The sequence below is a fragment of the Rissa tridactyla genome, chromosome 3 (assembly GCF_028500815.1).
Source record: "Rissa tridactyla isolate bRisTri1 chromosome 3, bRisTri1.patW.cur.20221130, whole genome shotgun sequence".
Taxonomy (NCBI): domain Eukaryota; kingdom Metazoa; phylum Chordata; class Aves; order Charadriiformes; family Laridae; genus Rissa; species Rissa tridactyla.
Genome location: NC_071468.1, coordinates 31,324,169 through 31,345,909, shown reverse-complemented (window position 1 = coordinate 31,345,909; position 21,741 = coordinate 31,324,169). Strand labels below are relative to the sequence as shown.

At 42.8% G+C, this 21,741-nt stretch overlaps 1 protein-coding gene across 1 annotated transcript in view; it reads left to right on the top strand.

Moving 5' to 3' along the window:
- PLB1 (phospholipase B1) overlaps window positions 1-21,387 on the top strand; it is an 84,622-nt gene extending 63,235 nt beyond the window's left edge. Inside the window, exons 45-58 of the mRNA XM_054195400.1 lie at window positions 19-79; window positions 776-834; window positions 3,347-3,405; window positions 4,614-4,657; window positions 5,905-6,004; window positions 8,338-8,389; window positions 10,258-10,338; window positions 11,428-11,493; window positions 12,040-12,134; window positions 13,308-13,389; window positions 14,700-14,804; window positions 15,872-15,967; window positions 19,491-19,565; window positions 20,018-21,387. Of these exons, the coding sequence (XP_054051375.1) occupies window positions 19-79; window positions 776-834; window positions 3,347-3,405; window positions 4,614-4,657; window positions 5,905-6,004; window positions 8,338-8,389; window positions 10,258-10,338; window positions 11,428-11,493; window positions 12,040-12,134; window positions 13,308-13,389; window positions 14,700-14,804; window positions 15,872-15,967; window positions 19,491-19,565; window positions 20,018-20,239 (1,197 nt within the window). The 3' untranslated portion in view covers window positions 20,240-21,387. The remainder of the gene's footprint in view (window positions 1-18; window positions 80-775; window positions 835-3,346; window positions 3,406-4,613; window positions 4,658-5,904; window positions 6,005-8,337; window positions 8,390-10,257; window positions 10,339-11,427; window positions 11,494-12,039; window positions 12,135-13,307; window positions 13,390-14,699; window positions 14,805-15,871; window positions 15,968-19,490; window positions 19,566-20,017) is intronic.
- Window positions 21,388-21,741: the final 354 nt, after the last annotated feature.

Below are 21,741 nucleotides of genomic sequence, written 5' to 3'. Positions count from 1 at the left end.
TTTAACTTGCCATTTCAGAATTGGGGCAGTGACCTGTCATGTTCTGAACAGGCTCCATCCAGTCCTGTCCCAACATCAGGTGAGAAAGCACTTGTAAGCTAAAATCACAAATAGGAAAGATTTCACCTTTTGTTTTTAGAAACAATAAGATCTTGAAATTGCAAATCCTAGATGGAAAGGAAACAATAAAAGCTGATATATTTAGCAGCAAAGGAAGAAAGTCTATCTTGCCATACACAGCAAGTTCTGCAACGCAGCAGATGTGCTCTCTGTATAAATAAGACCACATTTATCATATACATATATCATATACAGCAACGTGGCAGATTAAAACTGCTGTGGCATGTTAGTGACTCAACAGTTTTGACCTACCTGGTGAGCCTACTGTGACAAGCAGCGCAGCAGGCGCACTGTGTGTAGTTGGAAGGCTTTACGGGCAGATTGCTAATGGGAAATATTGATCTATGACCCAAACCTGAAAACCAATTAAAAGAGATTGAATGCATGCATCCCTAAACATATCTAATGTCTTTTCACTTTTTCCTAAGCTGTTTTAAGGTCCATTTATTTCCTTGTTAGTCGAGTACACTTTTGCAAGCAAAGGCAAGAAGTTACACTTTTTGCCTAGCTGATGCATAGAACTTGAGACTCATTCCCCCTAAAAGTCCATAAAAATACCTTCAAGTTGGAACCATAGACTTGTATCTTCATTCTGTTAAACAGTATTTTGTGCCGGTTATCAATAATCATGCTTTTTTCTCCTACTATGTTTTAGTACATGAGCTACAACCTGCTGACATCAAGGTTATAGGAGCACTGGGAGATTCCCTGACTGTGAGTACTGCTGTATTCCCACGTTTAGAATGAGAAGAGCAATTGTCCATTTCTACCTAGATGTGGTCATGTCAGGCATCATCAGATACAAAGCAAATTGCTTTGGTTTGGCAAAGCAAAACTCATCTACCTGTGTCCCTTAGCAAAGAAATAGCCTTGAGGGATATGAATGACACTGGCAATTGTGTAATCCAGTAATGAATAATTCAGGCCAGAACAGAAATGGGATCACATTCTCTATTACACACAGTTTATTCAAGTGTTTTTGAAAAGGGAAGGTCTGCCTTATAGGAATAGTCTTTTCTGACATAAAAACAAGAGCGAGCAATTTTTTCATGCAATGAGAGATCTTGATGAAAATTCCTATGGAAATAATTGATTGCAGAACAAAGTGCTTCTCACTTGAGATAATTCTGATACTTCTGTATTTCAGAATTTTGCTTTCAGATGTTGCTTCCTGGTTTAGGCTTCTTCCAGTTAAAACTGATGTATTTCATGTATCAAGAAACGCAAACTGAAAAGAATAGGGACAGAAAAGAAAGGCCCCAGAAAAGAATAGCAGGGAATAGTGCAGATCTGCACTGAAGTTTTCTGAGAAAATGTTCAAGAATTACACAGCACTACAGAATTATTCTGGCATGGGAAGAAAGCAAACATTCGTGTCAACAGTTCCCATGAATTTTAACTCCTGAGTTAAACCAGTGCTCATTCTGGCAGCTTCAGCTCCCGTAGAGTTTAGAGGGAGTTGAAGGGACTGAAGCCCTTAAATGATCAGGCTCATCTCCAGGCAGGTGTACATGTCTTCACCTCCTCATTAGCTCTGAAACTGATTTTGCTTGAGCTGATGTAATCCTGGCTTTCCCCCCAGCGCTGAGCTTTGAGCTTTTCTTAGAAGACCTCAGTAATGACCCTGCAAGTCTCCCTGCTATCCATTGCCATGACTCTTGAAATTAATTGCTTGGTTTCTTCCCCCACATCGAGTGCTAGACATGCGCACTAGCACAGATCTCTTCTCTTTTAAATTTTAATTCTTTTAGTGCCTGAAATGTCTCAGAGAGCCCTAGTCATAAGGGCCAGACTCTGATGCTTGAGGTCCCTGTCTTCAAAAGCTAAGCAAGGCAGTTTTTCATACTGCCATTATTCATGCAGTTTCTGTCAGTTGCCACTGCCACAGCAAGGTGTGACTGGGGTTTTTATGAAGGGATTTATCACTGGGCGGGAGGACAGCAGAAAAAATGACAGAGTACATGTGCGTATGTGCACACCTCTGCAGAAAGTGCAGTACGGCCAGCAGCAGCGCACACTCTGTACTGCCTAACCACCCCTGGCACAGAGGGACTGCAGCAGCAAAGCTGTGCCTTGGTCCACTAAGGCATTGATTTTCCTCGTGGTATTTCCCACAAGAGCCCTGAGTGCAGTTAATGTTTATGGCTGAATTGATACTGTGGCTTTTCAAAGAATACAAAATTAAGTGAAACCACTAAGAAACTATAAAGCTGTAGAAGAACCCATTTTCATGATTGCTGTCCTGAATGTGAGTCAGGGTGCTGACCTTGCTAGCGGTCTGTCCGAGTCCTGTGAGCTACTCAAATTCATCACAAACTTCTTTGTTCTGATGGCTATATTTATTTATTTTTGAAAGATATTAAAGTTCACACTGCAGGAAGGCTGTTCTCAGTCTAGATGCAGTTGGAGATTAATGTAACATTGAGCAACTCGGTCACGTCACTGGCTAGAATGCATCTGTCTGACTTCTTAGCACCAAGGCACAGCGAAAGCAATAGATATGCCAACATGCTTATCTGTATTGGCAAAAAATCCTGCCTACACCTCGTCAAATCTCTGTGTTAGACTAGCAGACTGGGTCCAGCAGAGGAAAAGTGGATTTTACACGGAAGATTTGTTTTCTTGGCAGATTAAAAAGCAGCTCCTACTGATTTATTTACAGCTAAAACTGGCTGGGAATTTTTCATCAGTAGATTTTTTGGGTGTCGTTTCTCCCCCCCACCCCGAATTATTAAGTCTCTCAAAATCAGCTTTCTTCAGGAAATGCCAGGATGAAGCATTCTCCATTAAAAAAAAAAAAAAAAAATCCAAACAAATACAAAGCTGTTGATGTTAATCTGGGTCCCATTGCGTTGCTAAAACAATATTAGAGCAGTAGTTCTAAAGCCTTATGTCCTTGACTTTACAGTCTGATGCCTTCTGGCTGGACTATATCTCCTCCGATGCTCCACGGTCTACTATCTAGATGAGCTGCTTTTGTATATGAGGAGAAGCCTGTGAATTTGAAGCACAGGAGATGCAGAGCTGCCCAGAGGACAGCGTGTGGTGGTGAATAAGGACGTGGACCATTTATGCTAAAACTGGGATATTGCAAAAGCTTGGCTGGATTCAGAGTAAAGATATCAAAATGCTTCAGCACTTTCAAATCACAGTGTCTGTCTTACCTAAACTTGTAGCACTTTTTTCTTCTAGTATTTTTGTAACTTATTCTTTCCATCCTTTCCAGACTGCAGTAGGAGCCAAAGCAACTGACCTACAAACAGACTGGAGAGGACTTTCCTGGAGGTGAAAATGCTCGATTTTCTCTTTCTCTGCTTTTGTCCACAGGTGCAGTTAAAAGTGTGGGTCACCTGGTTATGTAGTTACAAACATAAGTATGTAAATGCAGGGGTAGGACGCTGAGATCAAGTATTGCTTGGTAAGGATTGGAGGAATCAGGACCGTAAGAGGGAGGAAGGAAGTGATTCTTGTGGGGGGTTTTTTGTGTTTGGTTCTGTGAGGTTTTTTGTTGCTGCCTTTTTTTTTTTCTTTTTTTTTTTTTTTAACCAGGCATGATTGCTACAAGCATGGTCCTGTATTTCTGACAGTACTGGATTATTAATATGAGTGAATTCTTTTAGTGTCTTGCTAGCCCTCTGGAGTTTATTCAGAACGCTGCTGTTGCTGTGATTATGTACTCAGTAGACAATGCAGTAGCATTAGACATAATGCTAAAGAGTCTGAGTGAGTGTGGATTGGGATGAACGTGGTGAGAGCACTACAGGCATATTCAATGAAGATGTCCCAAACATCTTTGCTATTGCAAAGTGGACAAAGACAATACGTGTCAGAGGGGGTGCGAATCTCAATGTCCATGCTAGAGTGGAAGTAAACTGCCTGATTCACATGGGGAGATGTATGGTTGATGAGCCCTGCACAGGTATACATTCTTATCTTCATCCTTTCTTTCCCCCTTGTATGTATCTGCAGGCATAGATACCTTCAGGAGGGGCTGCCAGAAGTGGTATAAGAATGTATGGCTATGCACACAGAAAACTCTTGAATGGCAGAGGCAGTGGCTTTTTTCATAATCAGCATTGCCGAATCACAGATGGGTGGTTAATGAGCATTTAATGCAGTTTCTCTTCTATGCATAACTGCACACAAACGTAGTTTCAGCAAGGTCACATGCAGCAACTTTGGTGAGGAAATATGCCTTTCTATGATGGGCATCCCAGCATGTCTATATGAAAAATCAGTTCTCCCAGTATGCTCTATTCCCAGTCTGGAGGCATAGCTTCTATCTTAGCTGACACCCTGCTTGATTTAATGCTAAATCTCCTTTCAGTACTTCCCCTGAATTCTTGTGGTTTATCTCCTTAGTCCTGTTTGAGGTTAGTCTTTTTGTGGTTTTTTTTTTTCGTTCCTGGGCTAGTACGGCAACATATGGTGACAATAAGATAGACGGTTGCAGGATTAACTCCACTTGATGATTTTGTTCTTTCCCTTTGTAGTATCGGAGGTGATGGGACCCTGGAGACCCAGACTACTTTACCCAGTGAGTATCCTGGAAAATCAATGTGAGAAAAGCAAAAGGCGAGTATTACTCTGAAAGCAGTCTAAGTGGATGTTGAAAACATCTGGAAATGGTCATGCTTTCCTTGCGAACAGTGGGGAATGCCCATCTCTTGTGGATGTGAGCAGTTCACGAGAGTCACAGCTGAAACCCAGACTGACCTGACTAGCTGTAAAGTTGATTCAGCCCCTCCACATCACAGGGCCTGCACGTGATTGTATTGTCCTTTTGACATAAATGATTAGGACTAAATGTGCTGAAGGTGACAGAAGTTCATTGCAGACCTGCTCCTCCCTTATTTCATTTTGTGCTGTCCAGTGACTGACTGTAATGGTTGTGGGCAAACAAAGGGTTATAAAACAATTAGTAGTCCATCTAGAGAGGGTTGTTTACAAAGTTATGGTTCCTACTGATGATTTCAAGTTGCTACATTGCACTGAAAAAAATATAAAAATACTATAAATTTCTTGTCCCGGTGTTCTGTGTAATCAGTCCCTGTAGTTGCCATAGAAACTATTAAGTGGTCAATGTGACCATAAATTGGAGGGGACTCGGTTCACAATGGTTCATCTGTTTGTATGTGATCTGTGCTGCGGAGCAGCTTGACAATACCTGACATCGTTGGTAATAAAATCTGATATGCTTTGTCTTGTACCACACACATTGCTGGGTTTAAAGAAAAATAGAAAGCATGTTTCTTTTATGCATTATAAATGAGACTCTATCAAGAGATTTCAGACAGCGCTACAGGAACAGTAACAATAACAGTTTTCAGACATGACGCTTCCCCTCTGAGGGTTTTCCTGAAATCTAGAAATGTGAATAAAATTCACTTCTCTGCAATAAATATTATTATCTTGAGGGGTGGCTGGAGGAGTGGGAGGTAGAAGGCCATATTTGGAGCATCTGCTCCTCATACATGAAGGAAAGTAACCATGATTATTCTGACAATAAAATTCAAGACTGGCGAGTTGCCTGGGACCTGTGCATCTCCTGAGTTGCCAGACCCTGGCTCCTCAAGGCCACAGACAGAAACAGTTGCAGTGCTGAAGTTTGGACAATAACTAGAGTTCTCCAAGCATGTGTGTCTGTACCTTCTGTAAAGTCACAGTGAATGAGGGGAAAACCCAGGGCCACATTCTCACCACTCGGTTGGTTTTTGCTTCTGTGGGAGGCAACACTGCTGATTGTACTGTGGATGGTTAAACATTGTATTTTCTATTTTTAAGATATCTTGAAAAAATTCAATCCGAACCTCTTTGGCTTTTCGACTGGCAGCTCTAAGGAAACAGCTGGATTCAACGTTGCGGAGAAAGGTGCCACAGCGCGGTAAGCACAATCACAAATGAGAATGGGCAAAGGGGTGAGAACTGATGGACTGGCAGATTAGCTTTGAAGTGCATGTTAAGAGTCAGTTAATACTGATGACTTGTTTGTACTGAGCATGTTTCTGTGATCTGATGCTTTTAAATTTGTTTTAATTATTTTTTTTTTAATTCAGGATTTGGGGGATTTATTTGTATCTTTTTCTAAAGCACAGAGAGAGAGAAACTTCCTTTCTTCATTTGACCTCTGCCCAGAATTTCCAAGCCAACGCCTTAGTTAGGCTTCTTATTCTACCACTATCTGGTAGAATGCACTGGTGTGTTCTACACTGATTTGAGTGCACCCTCAGCAAGTTTGTGGATGACACCAAGCTGAGTGGTGCAGCTGACATGCCTGAGGGGGATGGGATGCCATCCAGAGGGACCTGGACAGGCTTGAGAAGTGAACCCGTGTGAACCTCATGAGATTCAACAGGGCACCTGGGTCCTGCACCTGGGTCAGGGCAACCCTCGGTATCAATATAGGCTGGGGAGTGAAGGGATTGAGAGCAGCCCTGAGGAGAAGGACTTGGGGGTACTGGTGGATAAAAAGCTGGACATGAGCCGGCAATGTGCACTTGCAGCCCAGAAAGCCAACTGCATCCTGGGCTGCATCAAAAGAAGCGTGGCCAGCAGGTTGAGGGAGGTGATTCTGCCCCTCTGGTCTGGTGAGACTCCACCTGGAGTGCTGCGTCCAGTTCTGGAGCCCTCAGCACAGGAAAGACATGGACCTGTTGGAGCGAGTCCAAAGGAGAGCCACAAAAGTGTTCAGAGGGAGGAAGCACCTCTCCTGTGAAGACAGTCTGAGAGAGCTGGGGTTGTTCAGCCTGGAGAAGAGAAGGCTCCAGGGAAACCTTATTGTGGCCTTTCAGTACTTAAGGGGACATACAGGAAAGGTGGGGTCAAACTTTTTAGCAGGGCCTGTTGCAGTAGGACAAGGTGTAATGGCTTTAAACTAAAAGAGGGAAGATTTAGACTAGATACAAGGAAGAAATTTTTTACAATAAGGGTGTTGGAACACTAGCTCAGATTGCCCAGAGAGGTTGTAGATGCCCCATTTCTGGAAACATTCAAGGTCAGGCTGGATGGGGCTCTGAGCAACCTGATCTAGTTGAAGATGTCCCTGCTCATTGCAGGGGAGGTTGGACTAGATGACCTTTAAAGTTCTTTTCCAACCCAAACTATTCTATGATTCCACCTTTTTCTGCGCAGCCTTCAGTATGCAGGTCCCTGATTCGCTGACAAGCCATATCTGTAATGAGAGAAAAATTCATAAGCATCTCTCATTTATTCCTTGATTTCTGGGAAATGTGCCTCAAACTAACAAATAGAAGTCTACTGCTACCCTAATGGTGTTTAAAAACTATCCGTATTTGCAGTGCAAAGAAAAGGAACAGAATGAGCAGCTGGGAATTAATTTCTTTCTCCTCCTGAAGAAAAACTCTACTAGCCCGTTACAAACTCGTACACATTTGGGTTCTTATTGCATACACTGTCCCTGCTTTATGGATATTCATGGAATTTGCTTCCAAGCCTTTCTGTGACGTCTCTAACAGTCATTAAATTTACTGCAAGGGACTTTCAGGATAGCTAGCAAAGTCTGTGTAGCTACCAAATACTTCTTGGGTGCCCTGGGCAAAGACTCAGGGCAATCAGTACGGTTGTGGGAGGACAAATAATGTAACCGCATTTGTGTAGCTGCCGGAGAGAGGCAGGGCTTATTAGTTCAAGCACAGTCTCGTGCTAGTATATCAGAAGCTCAAGTTTCCAGCTGGTCTCTCAGCATGGTTTGTGCTTCACTCTGTGGACATTGCATCCTGTCCAGAGCTGGACTGGGACTCTACAGCCTGGCAGTTCCACAGTGTAAGCAATATGTTCCAGCCATAAGACAAGCCATAGGAATTTAAGGCCAGCTCAAGAAGGCTGGTTAGGTGCCCAGCTTCTGTGTAAGTATCAAGCTCCCCCACTAGATTGCGAAGGGAGTTATGCAACTAAATGTCTCTGTGCATCTGGGCATTAGTGGTTTTCTCCAAACAAAATACACTTAAGCCAACTCTGAGATGGGAAGAATTCGTCCCAGTTGCCTGCCACTTGGCAGCCATCCTAGTTGAAGCCCTTTCCGATCAGATAATTCACTTGTGCAGCTGCTGCTATCTTGGTCCTTCTACGTTTGTTCATCCTTTTAAGACTTCACTTTCCTTGTACTGATTTCTGTTGATCCTAAGATTCCCTGAAATGAGATCAAGATGATATGCTTTCAGAGCATGCATCTAAAATGCTTCTGTCCTCTTTCTACAGCAATATGTCAGCCCAAGCACATGAATTGGTGGAGCTAATGAGAAGCAGCTCGGTAAGTGGAATTTGGGCCACCCCTCAGTGCTCCCGTGGTCTCTGGGAGATGATTTTAATTGATGGAGTGCTTGAGTAGTGAAGAGTTGTTAACTGATGGAAGAAAAGTCACTGTCCTTGTCTCCGGCGTGCTTGCCAAGATGAATGTGTCAGGCATTGCCCTTTAGGAGATGATAATTTACCTATATAAATCCGTGCAGGTAAGGTGCAAGGCACACAAGGCAGAGACTGTTGTAGGGTGCAGTGTGGCCAGGAGTTGTAAGGATGGTAGTGAGGAAGAGGAGAGATATGAAGGCTCTAGGGGAGCTCACAGGACTACTCAGCTGTACAGCAGCATTCAAAGTGGAGGTCATAAAGGCCGAGTGTAAAACTGCTGGAGCAGGCACACGGTGACAAACATGAATCACACTATTCACTCTTGGGTCTGGGAAATGGCAATAGTGGTAAGGGGGACAACTGAAGTCTTCCCAGGAGATTAGGCCCTCTGAAACCCTGGTTCTGACCAGGCAAGTGATTAATCAGTGGGCAGAAATCTCAGGGTTGGGTGAATCCCTGTCACGCCACAAGCTTTTAGGGAATTAGTAGTGGATCTGGTGTTGCGGACCAGCATGCTGTGCCAGCTCCCTTGAGAACTACAAAGGGCACCAAAGGGGTGACTGGCTTTTAATTCAGTGGCTGCAGCTGCAGTTTGGGGTGGTGGGAGGAAATCTGGGAGGTAAACAAGGCTGCCCTGCTCCAAGTGTTGGCTGAATTTGAGTGGATGACTGGGTGTGAGATGTTGGTTCAGGGAGAGCACCCTGTAAGGGAATGGGAGTGCCTGGTGCTCCTTGGCTCGGGCTGAATGGGAAAGGAAGGTACTGAATAAGCAGGATTTGTCAAAGCATGTGCCTCTGTGCCAGCATTCTTGATGGATGCTGCATGCGAGTCCCACTGTCAGTTACTCTGCAGTACTGATTGTTTGGCAGAGTGAAGGGAGCTGGCATGGCTCTTCAATAAATGAGTACGTGGCTCTAGAGCTTTGTTTTATTCACTGCTTTTCATGCATCTTTAAAAAAGGGGAGGAGGGACGTCCCTGCCATGCTTTGCCTCTTCATGAAAGGCTTTCCAAGCAAAGTGCAGGTTAAGGAGGAGAATTCAGACCTGTGGGTGATTCCCAGGCCCTTTCTCTATTTGTGGGATCCTTTTGCAGATGTTTGTTATGTAAATGCACCACACTAAAAATAGTTGCCTTTGATTCCTTTCTTTGTACTGAACGTTACAAAATGTTTTGATGAGACCCAGCTCTCAGCAGTGCCTATTGTTAGCTTGCAGTGACGTGGATGCTGCAGCTGCCCTTATATGAGCTCAGTGAAGTCACCAGCCTCCTGGACTCTTCTATTTTAATCCAACTGCCTGTTCCCCGGGGCACCCCTCACCCCTCCTGGCCATGGGGTAATACTTGCCCAGCTGGCAGGGATCCCCAGCAGCTCCAGTTCTGCAGCTCCATGAGTCACGCCAGCATCCACTCCCTCCATCTCTTCATCCCCACGTTGCCTGCAGTGTTCAGCCACGGCTGGCAAATCTCTCCTGTCCATCCCTGTCCTGATGCTAACATTCATTTAGGCACGCTTGCTGCCACAGACACATTTCTATGCTCGGCTACCCTGACAGATCTTGTCTGCTGAAGGGGATTTCCTTTTGAAAGCCAAGGTGAATTGCAGCTTATATTTTCCCCCTGGACAGATGCTTTTCTTCTGCCAACTTAACTCAGCATGCCTCCTTTCTCTGTTCTGCCATGCCGTCTGTGCCCTCTTTAGCCCCATTTTTGAATGTTACCTCTGCATGCCTAAGCAATGGATGCTGCAATCTGTTTATTTTATGTGCCACTAGAAAATTAATTTCAAGGAAGATTGGAAGCTGATTACTGTCCTCGTTGGAGGCAACGACCTATGCCAGTACTGCTTGGACAAGGTTTGTATCTCTGAATTAGGCATGCTCATCCAGGCACTTGGCAAGTGACCAGCCCTGGAAATTTAACCTTTCTCTCTCTTTGTGAGCCAAAGCTCCTCTTTGTTCAAAAAGCACTTAGAAGTCCTGTTCCTTTCATCTGTATTGTATCAGAAACAACTGCGCAGCTTTTAATATTGGGGCACTGTAGCTCTGGAATAATGCATTATTTAAGAACCAGCAATCTGCCCCATATGGAACAAAATACCAAGGATAAACTGAAGAGCTCTCCCAGCTTAACTGGACGAGGCAATCAAGACAGCGTGGTGTCTTAAGTACGTTGTTATGGGGACGCAAGTGAAGCTTTATTCTGGAAAGCTTCTCCACGTAAAAATTGCTTAGGATGCCTGATTCTTGCTTCAGAATGACACCAAAAGAAATAACATTCATTCATAGTGAAAAAGATGTCTTTTATCTAGTTATCACTGCTCATCTCCTCTGAAAAGGTTCCTGCAGCACAGACTGGGGATCTGGACCCCAACCCATTGAAATGACCGGAGACTGTTCTCTCGGTTTTGCTGCTGCCTGGAGCCTTTGCCCCCACAGCTACACCTCTATAACTAAAGTCACAAAATCATGTTGCCTATGGGTTTTATGGGGCATGACTGCCTCCTAATCAATTTCCCCAGATTGACAGTTTAAAAAAAAAAAAAAAAAAGAATCACTCTGTTCATAAGGCAAACTAGTCTGGTTTGGGTCCCATAAAAGACAACATGAAATCCAAAGGTGTGATTTATGTAGTCATTCATGAGGCAAAGACTCTGCCAAGAACAACTATACGTCTCAGGATTTTCTATAGAGATTAAGGGAATATATTAGTGACATAGAAACACAAGCAGTATATAACCTGTGTGCATGTGGCAATAAAGCCCTTGATCTGAAAATATGTCTGCCAACAAAGGCAAAAAGGAGCATCGAGTCGGTATATCTTCTCATGGACTACCTTGCAACTAGAGAGTCTATGGACTCCTGTGGTCAGGTGAAACAGTTAAACTTCTTGGTTCCTGAAAGAAGACTGATCCATTTTTTTTTTTATTATTTTTAACTACACAGGAAACCTATTCAGTGCAAAAGTATGTAAAGCACCTTCAGGATGCTCTGGATATTTTCTATAAGGAGGTAAGCTGTTAAGATACCCTAGCAGGCTATGTTCCTGGCAAGCACACTGTTTTTCTCACCTCTGATAGACTGTCAGTGATTATGTTTCATACAAGGTCATCTTCCAAATAGCTGGAGTCAGACTAATCCTCAATGCTGTGTTTCAACAACTGTATTAAATAATGCCCTGAGAAAGCGGGCTGTAGTTTCAGGAAGACTGTGTGTTTCACAGTATTTTTGCTGTAGACCAAATATAGCACAACCCTACTGTCAGTTTTGATGGCTAAACCAACTGTACGAAGTTTCATTTACCCTAGAGAAAATGGAAATGCCCCAGGGAGTGAAGCAGCCTTTCAGCTAGTTTGTACTCGCTGCCGGGAATTTTTTGGCTGACATCCACTGTATGTCTCCCTCCCCCTCCATTTATACATAATCCTTGCACATGCCATTGGTTGCAGTCGGTGTAGTTTGCACTGACTCCCTGACCTACGGATGGCACTTCTTTCTCACTTTGTAGTGGTATCACGTTCTGTGATTTGGTATGTCTGGTTATTATAATCCCTGCAGCTCCCAAGAGTCTTTGTCAACATGGTGGAGATACTAGAGATTTCTGGACTGCGTCCGATCTCAGCAAGCTCTTCGGGGTGCGCTTTGACAGCAAAGTAAGTGAGGAAAACAGGTCTTTGCCTTTAAAGTGCTACTCTTTCAGAGCAATCTAAATTGCTTCTACAGGAGGACACTGACACTGAGCTTTCCAAGCTATTTTCGTTGCTGCCTTTACTCGACGCATTAGTTCCCATCAACTTTCTACTGCTTCTTCCAATACTTCAGCTAAAAGGCATGCACCTGTAGATAGCAGAGTTGTCACTTGCCTTCTCAGCTCTAAGGCAGCGTGTCACAGCACAAGTCACCATATAATTGGTTTACTACTGAACTTCGTTCACTGCTCAGCAGCACAGGCTGACTGACATCCCTGATGCTTCTCCTTGTATTCAGTGCTGCATTACCTACGGTGCAGCCTGGGCTGCATACAGCAGAGTGCACAACCAAGGGACTACTTTTCACACCTAACAGAGGAGACCAAAGTCCTAATTCAAAGAAGACTGAGGGACTTGTTTGAGAAAGGAGCCAGTGCCTTTACAAGCATCAGCATGGACATGAAAATGCTCTTTAGTCTAGTGGAGAAAGGTATAACAAAGACCAGTGATTGGAGGCTGATGCCTAATGAATTCAAATGAAGTTAGGCACAGATGTTTAATAATAGAAGTGATTAACTACTGGAACACATTAGAAGGGAAAATAGTGAATTGACTGTATTGCTTGATGTCTTCATGTTCATTCCAGGCACATCCTTACAGGATGCATTTCACTGAAACACAAATTATTACCTCTTGATGGTGGGGCTAACAGAATGAAACACAGTGGTCTGAAGAGTCAGACTACATGAACAGTTTGTCTTTTCTACCTTTAAATTCCCAGATTTCTGAAACTGCTGTGAGCCTATATGTAGTTTTGTTTGATTTTTTTTTTTTTTTTTTATTCTCACGCATGTGCTTTCCTGCTAATGTGTGGCATACTAAACGCTTTTGTGTCTGACTCAGAATTGTGGATCCTGCAGCTCTTACTGGCTGTGGCAGGTGTTCACTTTGAAAACTAAGTCAATAGGGATTTTTTTTCTGAAGTATCTGTCTACCTCTAAGCCAACAAGGTGGCTCTTCTTCTGCATGTGAGCTTTGAGCACCTGTCCTGAGCTTCTTCAAGCAGACATGCATTGCTGAAGAATTGCACAGGCTATTCCAGGTGGGCTTTTAATTCTAGTATTTCTTTTGTTGAAGGAACGTTTGCCCATGTTTCTTAAACCCTGAGGAAAACTCTTCTGAACTAGAAGAAATTAAGAGAGTTAACAGAGATTTTCAGGTAATACCTTGATTCTGTAACTGGTCATATTCACTTGTGTTTCTCTTGATATCACTTCCCTTCCTCTCATGCATATTGTCAGCAGGACAGAGAGGGATGACTGGGAAAGAGCTTGGCTACAGTCTAACTAAACCCCTACCCAGCTAACCAGTTAGCAGCAGTGCAAGTCTTTCCACACTGCTTGTAATTTGACCTGAGCTGGATCAGATTGAGACTGGTTCTGGTTCCAGTTGCTGTTTCGACAGTTAAAAAGGAGTTACTGGTGATGTCTGTTTTGTTGATATGTGTTTGTCCATTAGGAATCCAATAAATAGGTCACATGAATTAACATGTCACTGTAAGGGTTACAAATTACTTTGCGTCATCTGTTTTGTGGTAAGCCTTAGCAGAGAAAATGAACTAAACCAACAAGGTATTCCTTTCTTTTGCTATGGGCTGAGAGAGTGCATGCAGATGGCTTACCATGGGTCAGCTTGCTCTCTGAGAGTAACTTTTCATAGCCTCGAGCGTAAGATTCACTCAAATCTAACAAAGGCTATAAATAGCTATTGGAGCGGAAGGTTTTTCCATCATTATTCCTATGAATACAGGAATCACTATATCAGTTCACATTATGTTCTGCAGTCCTCCATTCTGTCTCTGGCAGTGGATGTTGTCTGATGAATCTCACAATGCTCAAAAAATTCATCTTGGAAAATACTTGTATAAAACTATCCAGGGCATGTTTTCCTTTACTAAGGAAGTGGGGTTAGGAATGTTTTGAGATATGACCAGGAGCATTAGAATTTATATCCATAAGGTGGTAAGTAACAATGAGATGCTTTTATTATCTGTATGAGTGTCTATTGCCATAGTTTTCAAAAGGGGCAGGTGATTTTTCAATGCTTAGGTTTGATTTTACTTCAGGCACATTTCTGTCTCAAGCTGGCCTTCTGGAGTCATTTGTCACTTCTAAAAGCTTTGGCCTTACGCCTTTTTTTAATTCTCTGTAAATTTGAATCTCATTGTGATTATGCAGCACTGATTTCTATAAATAAGGTACGAACTACTTTCTTTTTTTTTAATTAAGCAACTTTACATTTCAATTTATACTAGCTTCTGTGTGTTTTCCTTATGAAAATCTCTTCATGAACCAAATTATTTTTTTTAGTCGTTCTCTGGACTGCTTTAAACTATTCATTTAGATTTATACCAAATAATCTATGGGTTCCTACATTGAAAGAAGTGTAATATGCATGTTTTTGATAGCTGACAAATGTTTGATGAACCTTTTAAGTAATTCCTGTTTCCAATCACGCAACTCCATACAGGCTGAAGCCTTACAGCTGATCAACAGCGGTCGGTACGAGGAGCGTGAGGACTTTGCAGTTGTCATGCAGCCATTTTTCCGAAACACCTTGTTGCCCCTGGATAGTGTGAGTCCTGTTTTTCTTTCCCATTAAACGAGGACCAGTATCTTAATTTCCCCAAGTCAGTAAGATCCATGCCACAAGGACTGTGTTTTCTTCTCTTTGCGCAGTCTAGCGGCACAGGGTGGAACGTGCAATGGGTGACAAAGGAGAGGACAGGAAAGACTGTGCTGCCTGTGAATCAAAATGGCTTTAGGAAACACTCGTAGTGTGCATGCATTAAACCTAAGCACCCTCTGGCTTCCTCTAAACTGCACGTTTCTTCCCCTGTTGGAGGCTCGGTTGGCATTCACCACAATTTTCTTCCGATGTAGATTATGGAATATGTTCAGGTTTCCTTCACTCAGAGACCAGCACTTGCATGCCTGACTCATTCCAGCCTGGAAACATGAAGCAGCCTTTGAAACCAAACACTGATTCTCCTTCTTTTCTCCAGCCTTACTATTATGTATGCTGTGTAGTTAGGGATACAAATATTTAGCATGAATCCTGGTCAAAACCACCCAGTTTTGCATAATACCGATCTTTTATCATATCATCCCCATTTTCTTCTGGCAGCCTTCAAGTCCAAAGAGAAGTCACCATACAGGTAGTAATGAGGCAAATTCTTCCTCAGACAGACATTTGCCACAGCTGGATAAGCCACAATTTTTAATGTTGATTGAAATTCAGCGCAAATTTCAACACTTGAAAGGTTATAAAGTCTGAGTTATGGAAGTTTAACAAGCAAGAATAAGCAGTGTTCTATCAGTTCTGTACAAGGTGGAGTGTGGGTCAATGGTAGTGTCCGTATAAGAGCTGTGACTGTTGGTTTAATGATAAGTTTAAGTTTGTTATGAAAATTGTTCTGTGAAGCTGAGCAGGCTGCATTAGATCTCAAGATGCAGTAATCAGCCCACAGTTAGGAGTACCTAAGTTTATTTTCAGTGTCAAAATACTAGCATATGGCTTTTAGAAAGATACCAAAATTGTGGAGTAAGTATGCCAAGTACAGTGCGTTATTAGATAGATATAATATATCAGGTGTCAATGGTTGAAATGTGCTGAGAAATAAATTTTTGCTTTTATTGCAGAACGGCAAGCCAGATCTGAGTTTCTTTGCTGCAGACTGCTTTCATTTCAGTTTAAGAGGCTATGCTGAGATGGCCATGGCTCTCTGGAATAATATGGTAAGAGGTTACGACCCAGATCTGTATGTTTGTGGTAGCAGTCCCTACAAAAGATCATGAGAAAGGTGTCTGAAACAAAACAGTAAGCAAGAAATAAAACTGATGTCCTAACAAAAGAGGGGCTGCTCAACTCTGAGATCCTTTTTGGTCTGCATTGCTTAGAACACAATCCAAAGTGATGGTGTTGCATAAAACAGTGTAGGTCTTTGCTCATTCAAAATGAGAAATCCTGACAGTCTTAATGTAATGAAAAAATCCCTTTTCATTTGGTAAATAACTTGCATTAAAGCAAAAAATCAGCCTAGTTAAACATTCACTTCTGTAGGTTTCCTGAAAATGTGTGTTGAATGAGCTTGCCCTTCTTCAGTGAATTCTGCTAGATTTATTAGGAAAACATACAGGGGATTGAATTTTTGCTGCCATTAATAGTATGGACATGTTTTACCACCCACTCTAGTATCTGAAGCAATTCTAGTAGAGTCACTGAAACTAATGGGAGGCTGAAATCACACCTATGATGTCTCTGCTTGCAGTCATATTCCTTCTGTCATTTTGGGGGAAATGGTAGCTTTTGAATAGTGCTGGAAGAGTGTGTAAGAGGCACATGCTGGACTTGATAACTCCAAGGTCACAGCTGCTTTCAGAACCACGGTATTTCCCGTGGTGAAGGGCGACTCTGGCATTTTCATGCCACAGCAACATTTCCTCCTCTTGTCTCATAAACACCAGTACCCAAACACATTGTGGTAGCAGAAATCCCATATCCTGGTTTGTACAAGAAACCAGCATAAATGGAGAGGGATTTTTTTTTGAGTCTAAGTTAAAAAAGTCTGAGCAAGATAAGAAACTTACAGGATACTCCAGAATGAACTTGAACACAAGGACTGGGAAACATAGGGCAGAAACTTGTGCAGTTGCCCAGTATAGCATATAAGCTTGTAGGTCCAGGGTTATAGAAAGCAGTAGACATACAGTGCATGCACGTGCTCTGAATAACCAATTTGTGCATGCACAGCAAACCTGCATGCTTTCCATCAGGCTTCCTTGTCTGAGACTCCAGATGACAGCAGTCTGCTAGGCTTCATTGTGCAGTAGCTCGAACAGGGCTAATGGTGGCCCAGAAACCCCAAGCAAATGTAGAAAACATTCAAATTGAGCATGGCTGCAGGTTTCAAGAAGAAAAAGAGATGGTACCTGGACATATGGTAGCCTTAAATTGGGTTTCTGTTGCCACGTGGTGTTCCTATTGGACATTACTCATTCCTGAATCACCATCAGTCCTTTTTCTATGCCATCGGAGTTTTATTCTGTCCAGACTGTCACTCATTTCCTACGCATGTAAGAATATTGACACAAAGCTTTCTACTAGGGTGGCGGGGATCAGGTTCTTACTGATGCAAAGTGCAACTATTCCCTTACGTAGAGATCTGTCCGTCTACGCCAACTGAAGATTTAACTGTTTACTATTTAAATCTAAGACATCTCTGCTTTTCACTCGCAGTCCTTGTATGGTGAGGCTGTGCAAGCTTACTGTAAGGCTGTATTGTTTCCCTGTTCCCTGAAAAGCTCAGCAGGCTGTAGGCTTATGGCCAAATGACATGGATTCTTGTCAGTACACATAAAGGGCCAGACTGTGCCTGGCCACTGCTGAGAGTATGCAGGGATGGGGATGGCTTAAGGACCCTCTCCCTCACCATGATGTTCTTTGCCCTTTGCCCTCTATGAAAGCATATTCCTACTCTCTGAAGTCAGAGCGTCAGTCTTAAGGGGCCCCCACTGGTTCAAAATCCACCTCATCAATACCCTGGCCCAGGAGAAGGGCACACGAACAGTGTGTTTAGCTTGTGTTCTGCCTCCATGCTTGCCACATGCTCTAGAGGGGCTGTGTTTCTTCCAGAAGTTGCCCTGTACGCTCAGGGAGATGGGGGTACTGTCATCTTCAGAGCTCAGGAGCTAATGCTCCTGAGGAACAGATCGCATAAAGATGAAGCAAAGCACGGCTGGCTACAGAATTTTGCACCTTATCATTCTTTGCCTGGGCTCTGCGCCAGACTCCTCACCAAGTGCCCTGGCAAGGGAAGTATTACAGTTATCTACAAATAACCAGTCGTACAGCAGACAGAATGTTAGAGGATATGAGCCACGCGTCTTACAAATAACCACATCAGAATTTCAGCTGTTCTCTTTAAGATGCAACAAAACTACCAAATTCAGCCTTCGCAACATCAGCTGGTGGGCAGGCCAAGTGATTAGGACTCTTACAGGAGTCCAGCAGGAGCCCACAACAGTCAGCAAAACTTGGCATTCTGTTTTGCTTCTCATCTTCTCTCCACTTGTTAGCTTTCTTCCCTTCCCTCGTCTCATTTTGCCGTAGTTCATCTCTCTCTCTTCTTTTTTCAGTCTCTGCCTCCTTTTTTTCTCCTTTATTTTTTTTGCTTTCACTGAACTAGAGAGAGAGAGTATTCCCAGTATTTCCATATGGGAATCTTATGAATAGAATTTATTTTCTCCATCTTATGTTGGGCTTTTGTGGTATTGTTTCTCTCCAACATACAGCTGACACTTTAATCACTTGCGGAACGCTAATGCACACATAGACAATAGCAGAAGCACCAGCACTCCTCTGTGCTGTATTCCCAGAAGTGCTGGATGACAGCTCTACGGTTCTCTAGGGGCCAATCCTGAAGTCATTACTTCAGGCATGTCCATACACAGTTGTAAACACTTCAGTTAACATGACTGAGCAAGCCTCTACTTGTTAGGTTAACTATGGTAACCGATGGTATGTGCGCTCCTAGCCAACCACAAATGCTATGCCATTAGCCTGGACATATTTTATTTTGAGTTTGAAATGGACTCGGGGTGAGCCTATGGTCAGCTGTTGCAACTTAGCTGACAACTGATAATATAAAAGGCTCTATTTAACTCACTTCTTGCAATCTTGTGAACCTAGCCTTAGCTAAAACTCCCAGGGAATTTCTTGTCTGAGTGAAGACTGCAGAAGTTGGCGCCATCACATCCTGTCTCTAGCTCTACATCATTTCTGAAGTCGCTTCCATCACTGTGACATCCAAGAATCTTTCTTTCAGTAACATGCCAAGTAACATGACCAGCATCTGTCATGTTTTGTTTTGTTTGGTTTTTTTCCTATGTGGTTTATACTATCATTTGAGATGTGTAAGTGTGAGAACTGGGTGTATAGTGAATCACTTTGGTTTAGGAGAATATTTAAAGTATGTGGTATTCAGAGTTGTTTTTTCCTCCACTAAGTGCAAAAGGCTTCTCCTGTTCCTGGCTTCCTGAGGGAGTTTTTCTGCAGACAGTACAATCAGATTGTCAATGTCTTCAGTTCATGAGCATTAAAGTGTTTGGAAATTTTCCTGTAACGCACCTTCTACAACATTTGTTCATTGCTGCAAGCACCAAAGAACTGGATAAAAAGTTGTAACCACCCAAGTCAGGAGAGTCTGAGGAGGAAAAAAAAAATCATCGTTATGTTTACTATTGCTTTTTTCTTCTTCAGTTGGAGCCAGTTGGTGAAAAGCAGACTTACAACAACTTTACCCATGACAGATCAAAACTCAAGTGTCCAAACCCAGTAAGTAAAGGCCAAGATGTCCACTTTCATTTTTCTCTTTCTTCTTATTCTTTAAAAGAGTATATTTGTGAAGGCTTTAAATAGCTAAAATATACTGCTGGTTTGTTATGCACAGGAAAATCTACTTAAAATTTAATGCAAAAAAACCTTATCCTCACTGCAGCAGAAAGCCTCTCATTCAAGCCAGTTTTAATAAGTCTACGTATTCCCATTTGGTTGTCTGCAGCAAGCAAATTTGGAAATGATGCCATCACTCCTGATTTTGAGATGGCTCAGTCTTTTCTTCTAGGAACTTCTCAGGCAATAGGGCAGGAAAGAGTTTGAGCTAAGATAGAGAGAAGACAGAAACAGATTGTCTAAAGATTGACTCTGGGAAGGAGTGATGGCATATGGACTGAAAGCTGCCTGTTAACTGGTCTGTGGTCAGTAAAACCTTTACTTTCCCTTCATAGGAAAAACCTTTTCTTTCCACACTGAGAAATAGTGGATTCAGAAGTTCTGATCTCATCTCGGACAAAACCGAACCTTCAGTCCCCTACTGGGCTGTCATTGTGGCTGCATTAGCTGGAGTCCTGGTGGGTTCTTTACTCATCTGCCTTGTGTCAGGAAGAAGAGCCAAGAGGCACCAACATGATGCTGACACAGAAAAGAACACTAAAATGACAACTCTGTAAAGCAAGTGGAACAAACACCTGTCTCTGCTGAGGCTACTCTGGTGTGGTGCAGAGCACAGCAGAATAAAAAAACCTGTTGGATATAAACGAAGCTTCTTGTTTAGCCAGGGATTTTAGGCCCAATAATCTTGATCAGAAATGTACTGTAGAGTTAACTTCTGCAGATCAGTCAAGCAGAGGATGAAGTTTAAAGTGTTAAAGCTTTTTCATTCTGGGATGCAATTCTCCATTTTGTGAAAATTACTCAGTATGTCAATTGTGTGCACGAAGTGAGAAAACTTCTTCGTGCATCTTGGCGCCTTAATTGTGCATCTGCCCTTTTTTCTTACAAAATTGTATATAAAATGTTAGCTACACGTCCATGACGTGACCTGGTATTCCTCAATAGCCAGGTAAGTGAGATAAAAAAGAAAAGCTGCAATTTCACATGTTAGATTCCAACAAGACCATCGAGTTGAAGGTGCTAAGGTCATTCTACACAGGCAAGTATAATGCCATGGAAACATCTTTAAGCCAACTTCTGAGCAGCCCAAACCATCCATGTGGCATTCTTCGTGTAGCGCCAGGCAGCACAGCTAGAATAACTGTGCCCTCTCCGCTGCCTTGGTCTCTGGGCTCCATCTGTCTGGGACTGGATGTGGAGGTGGACCATACGCATCACTTCTCCTCCAGGGCTAAATATCCAAGGGCCAGTCCTGTACCCCCCTGCCTACCACTGTACAGCAGCTGGTTCTAGAATTCTTCCCCGCCTTCCTGGGAAGAAGGAAGAGCACGTAGTAGCTTCGCTAGCATGTAGTAGGGGGTCTAACCAACAAGTAGGTACCTGATGGGCAACCTAGCCTGGCTGAACCCTTCTCACAGGACTTGTGGCATGTTCAGGTCCTGACTGGAGTCTCCATGGCTGTTTTCCAAGGATGAATTTGCAAAGTTTTTCCAAAATTCTGATCAGGAGTTCAGAGGAAGCCGCTCCTGGAAATTAGACATTCCTTGTTTTATACTTGCAGGTCAATTCGTATGATCTGCTGATACAGAAGATACTTCACAAGTTCCCTGTGATCTTGTTTTTCAATATCTTTATTTCCTATGTCAAATACTTCAAATTTTTATTTTACTGATTTTTTTTTTTGAAGTGTACTACATTTCCACTCCAGAAATGTAAATGAGCAAAAAATTAAAATATTTCAGGGAAGAAAGTGTTCTGGCATTCATAAATCTACTCATTATGCACATGGAAGGTATTCAGACTCCTCCTTTTTCCATTTCACTTGTGTCATTGTTGTTGCTAAGATAAAAAGAGGTGGGTAAAATACAAGTTGTATAGTCAGGTTTCAGGGGCTGAAGCTCCACTCACCTCTCCTTTGATCTGCACTCAAAGGTTGGGCTATTACTAGTAGGACTTTTATTTGCCTAAATCTTATCCACAGATGCGTGTCTGGGAGCTCTACATGCAGCCCCAAGTGGGGATGTACTTGGAATGCCAAACAGAAGCACCTGCATCTTGT